Here is a 15807-nt window from a genome sequence, read left to right on the forward strand (position 1 = left end):
ATGATGCCCGCCATCAAGGGCTCGGCAAGATACTGACATCTGCCAGACCAGACCTGACAAGATAAACTGCCATAAAGAAATGCGGAAAAGTCAGACCAACAAGGAAGCCCAGGGTCGATATGCAGAGGCAAGCAATGGCAAACCACCGCTGAACTTTGTTAGCCTTGAAAACCTTATGGGGTGTGTGTGTGTCACCATAAGTTGGCTGTGACTTGACAGCACTTTCCACTGCTGATGATCCTGACCAGCTGAGTAAATATGTGCCCATCTGAAGTAGGTACACAAGAGTCAGGAAGATACCATTGTGGATATACTACGCCCATAGTTCCACAGCCATTTTGCAGAAAGTGTAGGTTGCATTCCTACATGATATGTTTATTTAACATATTTACAAGGTACCAAATAATCTCTGTTCTGCCCATGAGCAGGAAGACTTAACCATGGCTGAGATTTTAACCACTAAACCACAAGGCTGTATTGAAGTGGTTGTTCTCTCCCGCAGGCAAACTTTTATAGGTGACTAGCCCCCTGCTATTCATCAGGTCCCAAGGACTTTTATGGATTCAAAGCAACCAAGTGTTTCCAAACCATATTCTAAACTGAATTCCTCTACTTAATCATTGCCTCCCTCCCCTCCCTGCTGTATATTAGTTGCTCTATAGGAAAAAAACAAATCAAAGAATGTAAAAGCTCAGCCATTTCACCACCACTCATTAAAACGCACCCATCATCTTCCCTAAAAGGACTGTTTCTTTATTATTCCTATTCTTCCTAACGTAACTTTTAAAAACACTTCTTATTGTTAATTACCTCTCTCGCCAAACAAAGCTTATTTTGGGTCCTTTCTGATTCTCTCCCAAACAGATCTTAGCTTCCCTCCCGTAGTTGCTCTATCAATATGCTCTTCCTTCCACTCCCGATACTTCAGCCTCTTAAACCTCAGATCATCAAAAAGCCCCCTATGGAGTCAGCCTGGTTTCCTACAATGACTTCCATTCTTCTTCCAATGAATGGACTGCAACTGCGCCTTCAGCATCTTGCATTTAAAAAAATGCCACCCATCCTGGTATTTTACTCCATGGGATACCACCCAATGCTTCCCTCAGATTCCTGAAGTTTGCGTTTCCAAAATCCATAGTGCATGCCAAAGGAATGGGATAATGGTGCCCCAACTCCAATTTGAGCAGATAGTTTGCTCAGTTGAGTTTTTTTTTAATTTATGAAAAGATTTATAAACCCACCTTCCCCCCAAATATTGGGAAATGAGGCAGGTTACAACAGCCTAAAACAAAAAAATCAATTTTAAAAGCAAATCAAAGAACAGTTCCCTCCAATACTTACCAATTTTGACCAGCAATTTGCCAAATTACCCCCTTAATCAAAGCCCCAAACCCTTTCTTAAATAATTCTGTTTTGCAACTCCTCCAGAAAGCAAGTAGGATGGGAATGTGTGGAAAGTAGGGCTTTCCCCAGATTATTTCCCTGTGGCTTAATGCAAGCAGGAGGGGACATCTGAAAGGAGGGGGGCAGCTGATTCTTCTAGGGAACGATGGTCCTTCCAGCAGAGCTCAGATGGCAAAAGGAAGTGCTCCCTCTAGCCTTCCAGAACAAGAATTTGACTTCATCGCTACACATTCGTAAAATAGGTTAAAAATAGGAGTTTATTTCTTGTGAAAACCCAGCATTTGATTATTACAGAATATACCCTTCTAAGTCCTAGATTTAAAAATCTGTTGAAATTAACAAGAGAGGTGAGCTGGAAGACATCCAAGAATCTTACCTTGAAGTTATCTGCAATGAAAGGAAACTGCTTGGGTTGCAGGAATTGTATTTTAGGAACGTTTAAGCCATCTTCTCCATAGAGAAACTGCACAATGCTGCCATCGCTGTCTCGTACAGTCAGGTCATAATGAACTATCAGCCCTTCCAAATGCTTTATAATACACCTGTGCAAAAAAAAAGAGGGGGAAGGGCTGTTTTGGGTTTCCACTCGTGGCTATTTTTCCAAATGATTCCAGAATTTCATTCCCACATATCTGCTAGAGTTAAGGTGGGCCCCGCAGGCTCTTTAACAGAGGAGATTCCAATTACTTGGGGGTGTTAAACAGGGGTATGTTATGGCCCCCTTGCTCTTCAATCTCTACTTATATGACATAGTTCCAAGCTTGTGAGACTCTGAGTTCTTTCCACCATCTTGGGGGGGAGGGTGGGGGTCAGAACATATCAATTCTCCCAGATGACATGGTGTTGGTGTTCCTATGGGAGGCTGAGGCCGGCGGATTGCTTGAGCTCAGGAGTTCGGGACCGCAGCTGTGTACCGTCAGTGGATGTCTGTTGCTGTGTCTGTGAGCCTGTTTTGGTGTTCCTAACTTGTATCGGTTTAAGGAGGACGTTGACTAAACTGGGCAATTTATGTAAGGGCGAGGCCTTAAACATCAACTTTGCCAAGACCAAAGTAATGGTCTTTAGGAAGAGACTTCAACGATTTAAATGGTCAGTAGATGGCAATCTCTTTGAACAATGCACATCCTTTAAGTATCTTGGGGTGACATTCAGTGAAACCTTATAATGGAAAGCCCACCTGGCCATAACAAAAACCTCAGTTTTGAAAACCATTGGGGCCATCTTTAAATTTTCCACCTCGAAAGAAGGGTTTTTAGTTGAGCCAGCCTTGAAATTCTTACAGTGTAAGGCTATCCCCAAGTTTCTATATGGTGCAGAGATCTGGGGTTGGAATGAATGCCTGACTTTGAACCTGGAATCAATTCAAAACCTCTTTTTAAAGAGGATTCTAGCTTTGCCTCGAGGCACTCCAGCAGTTTTAACACAGGCTGAACTTAGGTTACCTTCTACCAGAGTCCATTTGCAATTGGCCTTATTTGAATTTGGGAGAAAGCAAAGGAATCTCTCTGCTAGTCCACTCTTAAGGCAAAGCAATGCACTGCTCCATTCAGACGCTCTTTGCTCTGCTGGCTTTTACAATATCCTCCATCATTTTTCCCTGGTGGATGACTTTCAAGGCGTCCCCTTGCCTGATCTCAATATATGAGACTGGATCTTTTAAGATGGATGCTGCATTGGACAGAAGTACAACTCTCTGTTCCAAATATTCTCCCTGGTTTGTTCAAGAGGGACCATGGCAGAGCCTCTTATTTGACCAAAAATCTCCTTTTCTAGTTTTAGAATGGCTTCTCTGAGGTTTCAAACAATGCCCTCAGCCATTATAGACGGTTGTAAGGACCAGGCCTTCTACCACCTAATACAGAATGCTAAGTTTGAAACATTGGTTCAGGCTTCATGTCCTGCAGATTTCTTACTAGGCCTGTTTACTGGAAAGTCCCTAGTTCTGTCAATTAACTGCATCTGTGGACTGCTTTCTTCCTGTGAAAAAAATAGCCTTGAGAAGGCTGGAACCTGGTGTTGAGCTCAGCTCCAGTGCACTCCCTGAACTTTCACATGCTGTAATGTCCAATTAAGTAACTGAGCCCTGATTAGTTCTTCAAGTGGGTTGATGCCCCTCCAGATTTCATAGATCCAGAGGAGTTAGCCGTGTTAGTCTGTAGTAGCAAAATCGAAAAGAGTCCAGTAGCAACTTTAAGACTAACCAACTTTACTGTAGCATAAGCTTTCGAGAATCACAGTTCTCTTCGTCATGCATTCTGATTTCGAGAAGCCTCTTTGTTTCCATGCAGTTTATCAGTTTCTACCTTGTAGCCATTGCCAACCATCTGCAACGTGAGGGAGAGCTTCTCAGCTCCGTGCCACTTCCGGGATGCCTAAAGTAAGCTGCCATGGATGGACTTTGATAGGATCAACTAACTTTGGAACCAACTCAGAGGACTTTCAGACAGCTAGCCAGTAGTGTTTTAGTTAGTTAGAACATAGTTCAACAGGATTTATTTTGTTTTCATGCCGTGCCTAATGCTTTTAAGAGCAGTTTCTGCCTTGCGTACTCTCCTTTCTTTACTAAACTCCAATAATATTTTACCTGCTCGTGTCCAGTATTGCATGCCAAGAAGGTACACACCCTAAAAAGAGACCAGGAAGCCAGGGTGCTTCAAAAAACATGACCAGAGCTCTTAGAAGCTCCTAGGAGTCCTGAGGGGCTCGGAAAGCCATGAGGGACAGCGGATGAGAGTCTCTGGGTCGATAAAACGGTCGTTACACACAAGTACCAATTGATGCCTGATTTTGTATTTGTGGAGCTTCAGTCTCTGAAGACCTTCCCCATTATCTTTTGTTCTGCCCTCTGTATACAGAGCCCAGAAATAAATTTCTTGGGGAAATCTCAAATAACATTGATTCTTCCCATGTGGTGGAAAAATTAACCCTTTTTCTTTCCAACCTGGATCTATACTTCTACACTGCCAGTTTACCCTGGCAGATAAGAAAATCAGGGCTTGAGCTGCGCTTAATGGTTGAGACTTCTTCACCTATGTATAACAAAGGTGATATATTGTCAAAGGCTTTCAGGGCCGGAGAACAATGGTTGTTGTGGATTTTCTGGGCTGTATCGCCGTGGTCTTGGCATTGTAGTTCCTGACGTTTCGCCAGCAGCTGTGACTGGCATCTTCAGAGGTGTAGCACCAAAAGACAGAGATCTCTCAGTGTCAAACTATAACAAAGGTGCTTATGTGTTTTAAGTAATTTTTGTGTGTTTTTAATATCATCGTTTTGTTTGGTGTTTATGTTTTGCTTATGTGTTTTATTTGAGTTGTATTCGCTTGATTGTGATGGCCTTTGGCCACCTGCAATAAATATTCTGGTCTGGTCAATTTTCCAAATGAATGACAAGGGATCCCACAGAGCAATGTCTTCAAAAGGTGCTCAAGAAACCTTTGAAGTGCAGAAAACTGCAAAGCAGGCACAGAACAAGAACAGCAGAACAAGGTACCTGCTCGCTCAGACAACTGACTCAGCAGCATCAGAGAAGTCTCATTTGAAGGAGCAAGTTCTTTGCTCTTTGCCAAAAAGTAATTTAGCTATATGCAGTTTCACATAGACACACAAACAAATGAAGATGCCTTATACTGAATTAGACCATTGGTCAATCAGGATCATTATTGTCTACTCAGACTCGCAGGGGCTCTCCAGGGGCTCAGAAAAAGGTCTTTCACATCACCCGCTACCTGATTTTTGCCTCTGGAGATGCTGGAGACTGAACCGAGGACCTCCTGCATGCCAAACAGATGCTCTACCACTGAGCCATAGCAACCCCCCCACACACCCACACCTTATGTTTTGCAAAAAAAAGAAGAAAGAAACTTACCTTTGAAGGTACCCAGATCGGCTGGTTTTGACAGCAGTATCCACCAGTCCCTCTCTACCAGCCATGCAATGAAAGAAGAATTCCTAAAACACAATTACAACCTCTGTGAAAGAAGAAAACACACATACAGAGCAGCAAACATCATCGCTCCATCATTGTGCTATGGTGTTTTAACTCCCCTGTGGGGAAGCATTCCTTCTAAACAAAGACACATGGAAACTACAAGTCTCTGTCTATTTCAACACCAAGCTTTAACCACTAAACTACAGGGCTATACTGAAATGGTCCCTCCCACAGCCAATCTTACAGTTTAACAGCCCATGACTGAAGAGATGTCAGAAGTTTATTTATTCTGAGTATCAAGTGAGAACCATGTGTCCCAGCCAATAATCGCTCAATGTTGTTTTTTAAGAATTTTAGTTAAAATCCATCTAATCACTCTTGATATTACTGTAAGGATCAGGCCTTGTTCCACGTAATACAAAGTAAAACGTTGGTTCAGGCCTCACATCCTGTGTGTCTTTTCCTAGGCCAGTTTGCTGGGAAAGTCCCACGCCTGCACCTGGGCTGCTTTCTTGTGAGAGAGTAGCCTTGGTGCTGATCTCACCTACAGCCATACGTCCTAAAATTTCACAGGGCTGCCATGTCCAATTAAGAAGTTGAGCCCTGATTGGTTCCTTGAGTAGGCTGATGCCCTCCAGATTTCAAGAAGCCTCTTTGTCTCTAGGCAGTTTATCAATCTTTCTACCCTGTAGCCATTGCCAACTATCTGCAGTGTGAGACAGAGAGCTCCTCAGCTCTATGCCTCCAGGATGCCTTAGAATAAGCTGGCATAAATGGACTTTGGTAAGACCAACCAGTTTTGGAACCAACTGAGAGCATGCTTAGTCAGATAGCCAGTAGTGAGAACATATAGTTAGAACATAGTTAGACAGAGTTAGAACATACAGTTAGAACATATTTAGATCAGCAAGCTGTTATTTGTTTTCTGCCTTTGCTAAATGCTTTCTAAGAGCAGTTTCTGCCTGGCACACACTCATATGTTCTTTCTTTAATAAACTCCAATAATATGTTTCATCAGCCTGTGTCCAGTGTTGCTTGCCAAAGAAGTACACACACTCAAAAGAACCCAGGAAGCCAAGGTGCTTCAAACAAACGACCAGAGCTCTTAGAGGCTCCTAGGGGTTCTGAGTGGCTAGGAAAGCCATCTGGAATGGGGGATGAGAGTCTCAGGGTTGATATAATTACCAAATATACAAAGATCACAAAAATACAAAATATACTTCAGTATGTCAAAGATATCAGAAAAATCATACATCTTCTATCTTATATCTAAAAGATAAAATATAATTTTAGTAATTTCACCAAATGCTTTCAGAAAGATTAGATAGTCACACACAACCCAAGTCTGAAAGACTTGTTGGTTTCCAGGGCGTAGCAGTCTTATATATGTTCTATTACATCAAACTCTTATGATTATATCAAAACCTTCCAACTTGTCAGTTCTGATGGTATGAGATTGAGCACTTCTCTGAGCTACAGAAGAAATTAGCTATTTTAAATTTTTTCAACAAACTCTGTACTTTTTAATTGTCCAGAGATTTATCTGGGCATCTTACTGAATGCCAGCTCTTTTCCAGAATGTAACAGAATATTTGTTTTTGCAAATATAAAACTGAAGCAAATTTCAGGCCTACTTTTTTTTTGTTCGATCAATACTTGTAACAGACAAAGGTCTGCAACAATTGGATTTGCAGGTTGGACCCTCATCAGAAAGCCTCTATCCATCTACAACCTATGAAGGCAGCATTTACAGTGGCTGTATGCTCAGCAGAAATTTTGTACTGGATCCAACCCGAAGTCACTCAACATCTGTGATTATCTTGCAGTCAATAACTATCACAGTTATTGTGGCCTGGGAGTAGAGACAGACTGATTAGGAGAGTAAAATCAACTTGGCCTGTCTTTTCTTACTAAAAGCCACTGCCCAGTGTTGTGGGACGCACTTCCTCCTCAGCTATGCTCTTTTGGCTAAAAGCATAAAGAAATGGCATTTTTCCTTTAGGACATTAGCACTTGCACATTAACAACATATCCAAATCACAGCCACTTACAGTTTTCATTCTGTAACAAAAGCACCTGCAACATAAAAAAAACTCACAAAAAACTGATTGTGTGTTTAGGAGGCTAGACAATGTAATCTGTTCTGGGGATTGGGGCAAAATATATTCAGAATATAATGGATCCAGAGATGCCTCGTAAAGTGCTCTGGTCAAAATTAATCTCTTTCCTCTTTTCACAGAAAACATTCCACGGAAGTGGAGCCAAAAGAAACATTCTATCACCTATAAAAATGCATATCTAGGCTTTTGGTGGTTGAAACAGGCACTGAGTTTATGTAACATACTGATCTCTGCCATCACATGGGCCCTTACTGCCCAAAGATCCATTGGATTTTGGCTTGAAGTAGTAAATGTACGCTAAACATAATTTTTTTCCACAGACTTCACCAACAGGGATTAGCCAAATATGGATTAGCCATGAGAGGGTAAATGCCTCTAGAAGCAGGGACAGTGAAAGAATTAAGGAAGGCAGAAAAGCAAATAATGGTATCATTTACAACTATCAATATTTCATATTTAATGGGAAAGTAAATCACATTTATCTATAAATATGGATTACAGAGAGATACTGAATGTATTTTGAGAAATACTGTATAATAATAATTATAATAATAAACAAACAGTAATTACTTACTGCAGGCTTGATGCCAGTGAGAAATCTCCCAGTCACAAATCCTCCCGATCGGGGGGAAAAGTCGTAAGGCTGAAAACATGGCAACGATTTGCCAGACGGCATTAACGGGGGCCTTCGACCTTCTAACTCAATCTGGCCCAGCAAGCAAGAAATCTTTAGGAAGCCGAGAAAGAGAGAGAGATAAATGACAATGCAAAAGCAGATACTGAAACTAACTTACTCTCTTTGCCAACTCCATGAGTGCAACTTATTTTTCACACTCAAGCAATGAAGGTTTCATGTTGACTTTTTTACTCTGTATTCCTTTCCTTCTTTCATGCATCAGTTTGGTCCCACAAGTGCCAGATTTAATCTCATTGGAAAAGTAAAAAATAACGGCCATTTCTATGCAATGTTTTCTTATCAATTTTTACAGGAGAGAACAGGAAGAAAGGGAAAGCAATGCAGGGCAATCTTTTACCGGTTTAATGAAGCAAAAATTTTCTGTATGGAATAATTTCTTGCAATAAATTTTGAACAAGAATAATTTTCATGGACAGGCAATCCACAGGGGGCCACTCAGAATGACAGCCAACATGGCGTAGTAATTAGAGTGCTGGACTGAAATCAGGGAGAAGCAAGTGCAAGTCTTGGGCCCAAAGCTCACTGTGAATCCCTGGTCATTCTCACTCAGTCCTGCAGCGCTGTAATGAGGGTAAACTGCGGGGGGCAGAGGGGGGGGGATGGTTTATGATGGAATGGCACTTCACCAAAGTATCTGTGTAAGAATTTTCTCCTTTGCTTTGTGAATGCTTGGTTTATATTTTGCAAATAATCAAAAGTTAAGCTCAAACTGCCTTTACAGGTAGTCTGGTCAGAAGAAAGCTAGCTCCCTTCTCCCTTCCTTCTAGATTCCAAGCTGCAGACTGTGGTGGCTGTAAAGCCCTTAGCATAAGGAATGCAACCAGAGATAACAAAGGACAGCCAGAAGGCCACCCTGTGCCTTTAGGGAAGGGCCTAGTAAATCTCCACTGGGAGAGGTTTGGGGGGACTGTGGGAAGAATAAGCGCTCACTTTAAAAAGGCAGGCATTCGGGAAGGTTATTTGGGGGAGGGGGAAGCCATTCTAAGAGGCATGAAAGAGCAGGCATGCTTTAACACAGGCACACAGAGCCAAGCTACAAGTGATGCCTGACACAGGTTGGAAACTTGTCAGCTTCCCTCAAGTTTTGATGGGAAATGTAGGCCTCCTGGTCTTGCAACTGTAATGGAAAGCCAAGCTGTAAAACTAGGACGCCTACATTTCCCTTCAAAACTTGAGGGAAGCTGACAAGTGTCCAACCTGTGTAAGGCGTCACTTGTAGCTTGGCTCATAGTCTGAAGAGAGATGACCAGTCAAATGAAAAGAAAGTAATTGAGATTATCAGAGTCTGAACAACAAACCTGGAACCATTAAGATGCTTTTGTCCCTCTAACACAGAGATAAGTGTTAGATCTAGAGAAAGTGGATGCGTTTATAAATATTTAATCTTCTATAAGCTCAAATGATGTAGTCCTTTGCTGTTCCAGGCTTTTATTTACTGTATTTATTGACTGTTTATATAAAATGGGGCTCATTTGATCTCTGCAACCACTATGGTAGAGGTATGATTTTGATGAACTTTGTATGACCTTTAAGGCAGTTTTTTTAGTAGGTTGTGGAAAAATACATATATTCTTTTATCTTTGACAACAAATTAAAAGTAGTTGGAAAGAGAGTAGGTAAATGATTTTTAATTGCTAGAAAAGACTAAGTGTAATCTTTTTGAACTTGTAGTAGTTTTTTAAATACCTTTTAAAGATTTACAGAGTCTTATCTATGCAGGTGCGCATTGGCATCATAAGACAGCTTTAGTCACATGATTAAAGATAAGAAAAATCAGCTAAATCTAAGACCAATCACATTTTTATATTATTGTCACATGTAAAATACCTTAGAGATGTCTTTATAGATAATAAATGTCATTTAGTATAAAAGGATGTCACCAAGGTAAGAACTTAGGGTTCTGACTAAGGGAATCTCATGTGGAAGATTCTAGGTGAGAAATATACATGTTTGTGTGTTTATGAAATTCCAATGATTTCATAGCAGATTAAGTATGTTCTGATTTTAAATAAATCATAGTTATGATTGGAAAATGTTAAGGGATTTACTTTTTATTGCATGCACATGTTCATCATTAATTGGAGTTACGTTAATATATATTTATATTCTAGTATCTTACTTAAAATGATTAGGGCTTACTTCAATAAAGAATATAGATTTAAACTCTAACGAAGTCTCTGTGTTCCTTGATGAGAAAGAGTTAAAAACAAGAAGAACCCACATTAGTAACTTGCACTGGGAAGTGGGTACTGGAGAGAGAGAGACCTCTGTTTTTAGAACTTATCGGAAGCTCTGAGTCTATCAAGAATTGGAAAATAAATTTCTATACTGGATAAATGGATAAATCAGCTCATTACTCCATGATCAAAGCTCTGCATTCTGGACTCATGCAAAATGTTACTTGCATTAATACCTGCATAGTATTCACAGTAGATCCTTTGGCCCCTGACTGCACCATCAACTGCAAATTATTCTCAGGGAAACTCCGGTGAAGCCCTAGAGGCACGCACACCTAAATTATTTGGAGAACAAAAAAAAAAGAATGTTAGTTTTCTGGAAAAATCTGAAACTGAAAATTTTCTGAAACCTGAAATACAGCATGATCTGATTTTGCATGTTTATTCTGATGTATATTTGATACATAAACTTTTTAAAAGTACCCCATGTTAATTTAAGGTCCCAACAGCAATTGAACTGAAATGTTTGATTAGCCGGGGGGGGGGGGGGGGAGGAAGCAAATGTGGTTTAAATGTTACATTCAAACCAATTCAAAGCTTTATGTGGAAATTGTTTTTATTGGAATCATGCTTATACAAATTTAAATTGAAGCATCAGAAGAACTTCCCTTGTTTAAATTTAAGAAAAAAACCCAAAAGGCACTGAAAGCTATTGCTGTGCTAATTTTAGCACACCAAAAGAACTTTGCATGATATGTCATGGGCGTGGCTGTCCATGCATCTACACCTGCGGATTTAACTCTCTTCCATAAAAATAACGGGGAAACCTCCATTTCAGTGTCTTCATAGTATCACTGGCATTTACTTGTTAGTTCTATAGCAAATGGGTGATTACAATATCTCTTCCATCATGTGAGAGGATTTCAGCTTTGGTTTGGATTTAATCTGCACAGCCCAGATTAATTCATGTCAATGGTTTTATTTGTCCTGACTTGCATGGTCCATCTCGTCAGCTCTTGGAAGCTAAACAGGGTCCGTCCTGGTCAGTACTTGGATAGGATACCACCAAGGAAGACCAGGGTTACTATGCAGAGGCAGGCAATGTCAAACCACCTCTGAATGTGCCTTGCCTTGAAAACCCAATGGGGTTACCATAAGTTGGCTATTTATAATTAACTTTTCTCTCAAAGTGAATTGCAACATTGTAAAAGCTGCAACCTAAATTATAAATATTAAAAACAATTCAGGGGAATTAAAACAGCATAAAACAACTAACATCATAGAAGAAAATTCATAACACAATACTGAGGCTGGAAGCAGGCCATACAAGAGTTGAAAAAGAAAATCCCTGAGTTATAAGCCTGGATAAAACAAATGGTTTGGACTGGTGCCTAAAAGACAGTAAGGCACGGAAGCCTCAAGGGGAAGGGCGTTCCAAAGGTGAGGCACCACCATTGAAAAAGACTTGCCTCTAGTTGCCACGCTCCTTACCTCGGAAGTGCTTGAAGGGGGGGGGGCAGATCATAACTGTTGGGCTGGACAGTACAAGAGGAGGCAGTCCTTCAGTAACTGTGGCCCCCACCTGTTTCGGGCCTTAAAGGCAAGAACCAGCACATGGAATTGTGCCTGGAAACAGATGGGCAGCCAGTATATTTGTGATTTCATTTCCCCATTCCCCATTTTGAAATCAATAAAACATACATGTATACACTTACACAATTTCTTAGAACAATCAGCTGAAACACATTAATTAATTAATTTGAAACTGTCAAGCTTGCCTAACACTTTATCGGCAATGGCATCCGTTCATTGTTATTAGACTTAAGAAACGAAGAATCTTAAGAAATGGCACATTCCTCTGCTTTTAAGCCATGGTAGCTTGCTTGTTAATGAAGCTAAGTGGGTGACTCTGGGCAAGTTACCATCTGTCAGCACAACACAAACCATAGGACTGTTGTAACAATAAAATGAGATAACTTATATTCCCTTTAACTCCTTGAAACAAACCTGAGATACAAACGTTAATGTGTAAATACCAAGTATAGAACCAAGTATGTGAAACAACAAGCATTAGCACAACCTCTCATTGCTTAATGCCAACCTTGTTAATTTCATTGCTGTAATGGTTCACTTCCTCTTTGAATTTCAGATCGACCATATTAAAGTTTCTCTGGTCTTTGTGGAGGTGGGCATCCTGCCACTTCCCTCTGGCCTGCTCACCTGAGGAGGTTTCTGGCAAGTTAAATGCAGCTTTAATGGCCTGAGAAAAAGAAGCAGGAGTCAAGGCAGATAGAATACAATATTCATGGAAAAGCAAGAAAAATCTCTTCCCACTTTCCAAAAAGAGCACAAATTTACCTTTGAACCACAACGGGTACATTCTTTCATGATCTTCCGTCTTCTGTGGTCTGCTTTTGGTTTGACCAAAATATCTTCTACTCCTATAATGGAAAAAAAGAATGTTCTGCCTCTTCCACTTCAGACGCAGTCAGCTACTTGGGGTCATCTTTAAAGCTGAATCACTATTGTGGTAAACCAAGACAAATTTATGCTGTACTTGGCTAAGGAATTAACATTGCAAATTTTATAAGGTAAGTACAAAGAACTGAATCTTTCAAAAGACTTAATGCCAGGGAAGGGTTAGAATTTACCAGCTTTTCCACTTGAACAGAGAAAGGAGGGGAAATCTAGCTTGATTCCTACCCTACCCTATCCACACCACAGGCCTGCTCCATGTGGCTTTCTGCCCACACAGGTACCACGATCCCTCTGTTACCACTGAACCACTCACCCATTGTAAAGCCCCTGTAGAACTGCAAGTAGGCTGTGAAGAGCCGAGCCAGAGCCGTCAGCACTTTTCCACTCGTCTCACCACCATAGACATCATGGCAGCAGTGGACCAAACCATAGGCAGAGCTACCATAGTGAGCTTTGTCCAAGACCCCACAGAGCAGCTCCCCATTTTGAATGATAACCTAGCAGACATACACACACACACACAATGTAAAGTTAGGACTGGCATATCCAGAATGAAGGATCCCAGATTTTTTCCCCACACATTCCTTGGCAGTGCTTGGGTCTACAGCTTGAGTGTATCTTTACACCAGGGTACTATGACCATCTGTAGATGATAAGGATGGCCTTGGCCCATTCTCTCTGGATAACAGATAAGATTCTCATGAACAAGTGATATGGCAGGAAATCATACAACACCAATGTTCAGGTCAGGTGCAGAAGCGCTGATGCTCGAGTCCTAAGATCACTGATTCTGGAGAGCTTTCACAAAAGTATGCAAAACAAGATGTGCTGAGATCCTAAATGGGAATATGGTATTTTCATGGAACACATCCTCACACATCTTGGGTCCAGACTAAGGCTGCAAAGCCTTTCAGCCTGAAAACGTCCGAGGGCTTGGTGTGCAAAGGTATCACATGGTACCACTTCTTCCACCCACTTGTTGGCCATCCTAAGGAATACTGAGTAATCTGACCTCTCCATCGCCTTGCTTAGGGAAGGTGGTATGGTATAGCTTGATCTTGTTACACCTTGAAAGATCAGCAGGGCTGGTGCTCGGATGGGGGGTTATCAAGGGAGATTCTACAGAGGAAGACAATGGCAAACCACTTGCCTGGAAAGCCCGTTACTAGGGTTGCCTTAAGTCACTTGAGACTTGACAGCACGTACGTGTGTACTGCCTTGCTTATTTGTAAGTGACAAAACTGCCATCTTGATTGAAACTCATGGACTCTCAAAGGTCCCATCACTTTTTGATTCTCACATCATATATCCCTGTTATTAAGGCTCACATCTTTCTTCAGAGGACTGCATTTAGGTTCTTCTTAAGACCTGGCAGCCATAAGGTCAAGGAAAATTCAAGTTCCGCCAACAAGGAAACCATACCATCACCTCACCCTCCAACTGTGACCAAGTATTGTTACAGTGCCATCTCCCAGGCCTGGAACCCAAGCCTCACTTCAATTGATGTTACTGTGCCTTTGGCCTTTGGCTCTGCAGCATTCTCCTCTGACATGAGGGGTTTTCCAGCTCATTGGCAGTCCTGTGTTAGCAGAGACTTTTACTCATGGAGGAACACACACGGCAACAGATGACTGCGGAAGAAAAGCGTTCTTGGTCCATAGCCAGGATGGATTAACCCAGTGGACACCAGCCCAGAATGTTGTATGCATTTTTGCTTTTATGTTTTTGTTCTTCTACTGTGGTTTATTTACATTTATTAAAATGGTATTATATTTTTGTAAGCTGTTTTTGGCCAACATTGGGAAGAAAAGCACAACAAAAATCCTCTGAATAAACAAACAAACACACTCAGGACAAATGGCTTTTGGATCTAAGCCCCATGTAGGAACACCGGTATTTCTAGAAGACAAGTAGACTGAAAGCCAGCCAATTGTTGCATTCCTTTCCAGTGTCCCTCAGCTTGCTGATCTCTTTATTTAGTTATGAGAACTGGTGCACAAAGTGTTTACACTCAGCTTGAAATGCAGCATCCTCTGAGTATCTTATCTTGATGAGTTCTTATCTTGATGATGATAAATTCATAATCCTTGAGACAGACAACTGATAGCTCCATGTGCACATCTGCCTTTGGCAGAATTCAAGCACTACTACTGTCGAACTACAAATGGGCCAGCACCTTCTGGAGCCTGAGATCTGCAACCACTGTGATTAGAACACTGGTGAGAGGTCCTGGGGCAGACCACAACAGTGACAGTGCTGCTTTCACAGGCAAGGCAAAGCAATCTGCAATAAGGCAGCCTTACTGTGACATATAGGAAGCATCCTTGAGATTTACGGATATTAGGAACTTGCTTTCGAGCCACTGCTTTAAGGTCAGAGTTTCCACCTGGAATCAGGGTATGCAAAAAACAAACAAACCCTGATTCTTTTTCATTTCACCATGCCTCCAGCTTCTCTGTTCTTTCTCAAGACAAGATGATCAGACAGTCTAATCTTTTTGCAGAGACATTGCTAGTGGGACTGTCCACCAAACTGTGAAATGCCAAGTTCTGAATTAGCTTGAGGTGCTCGCTGCTCCATATGAAGCATGGAGAGATTAAAAATTTGTCCCACTGTGGTTTGACACAATTCAGAGACCCTTATCAATGGTACAAAGCAAAAACACCCCAGACTACTGATAATATCTACAGATATCCTCTTATCTGGGAGGCCAGCAAGCTTGTGGTGGCCACTTATTTTATCTGACGAAACTGTGAGCTCTGTGCCTTACGAACACTAATCCATACCTGAGATTCACACATAAAGTCAAGACCTGATGGGTAAATTCCTGGGCCAGAGGCTGTCACCCAGGCTCTTCCATCAATTTTAGCTCTTCCTGACAAATTCAGCAGAGGCCAGTCCTCTGGAATTACATTTGTAAGCAATGTAGAAACAACCTGTGATAACAGAACAAACAAATCAATACAATCAGTTAGCGTGATCGGCTGTTGTCCCCTTTATCAG

General features: G+C 41.3%; 1 protein-coding gene across 1 annotated transcript in view; it reads right to left on the reverse strand.

Annotated features, from left to right (window-relative positions):
- The window catches only part of POLR1A (RNA polymerase I subunit A), a 58438-nt gene that overhangs the window by 24167 nt on the left and 18464 nt on the right, over positions 1 to 15807 (reverse strand). Inside the window, exons 15-22 of the mRNA XM_054995023.1 lie at positions 15591 to 15740; positions 13118 to 13301; positions 12685 to 12767; positions 12428 to 12586; positions 10563 to 10661; positions 8027 to 8179; positions 5270 to 5352; positions 1781 to 1946 (exon numbers count right to left, since the gene is read on the reverse strand). Of these exons, the coding sequence (XP_054850998.1) occupies positions 1781 to 1946; positions 5270 to 5352; positions 8027 to 8179; positions 10563 to 10661; positions 12428 to 12586; positions 12685 to 12767; positions 13118 to 13301; positions 15591 to 15740 (1077 nt within the window). The remainder of the gene's footprint in view (positions 1 to 1780; positions 1947 to 5269; positions 5353 to 8026; positions 8180 to 10562; positions 10662 to 12427; positions 12587 to 12684; positions 12768 to 13117; positions 13302 to 15590; positions 15741 to 15807) is intronic.

The sequence above is a fragment of the Eublepharis macularius genome, chromosome 12 (genome assembly GCF_028583425.1).
Source record: "Eublepharis macularius isolate TG4126 chromosome 12, MPM_Emac_v1.0, whole genome shotgun sequence".
NCBI lineage: Eukaryota > Metazoa > Chordata > Lepidosauria > Squamata > Eublepharidae > Eublepharis > Eublepharis macularius.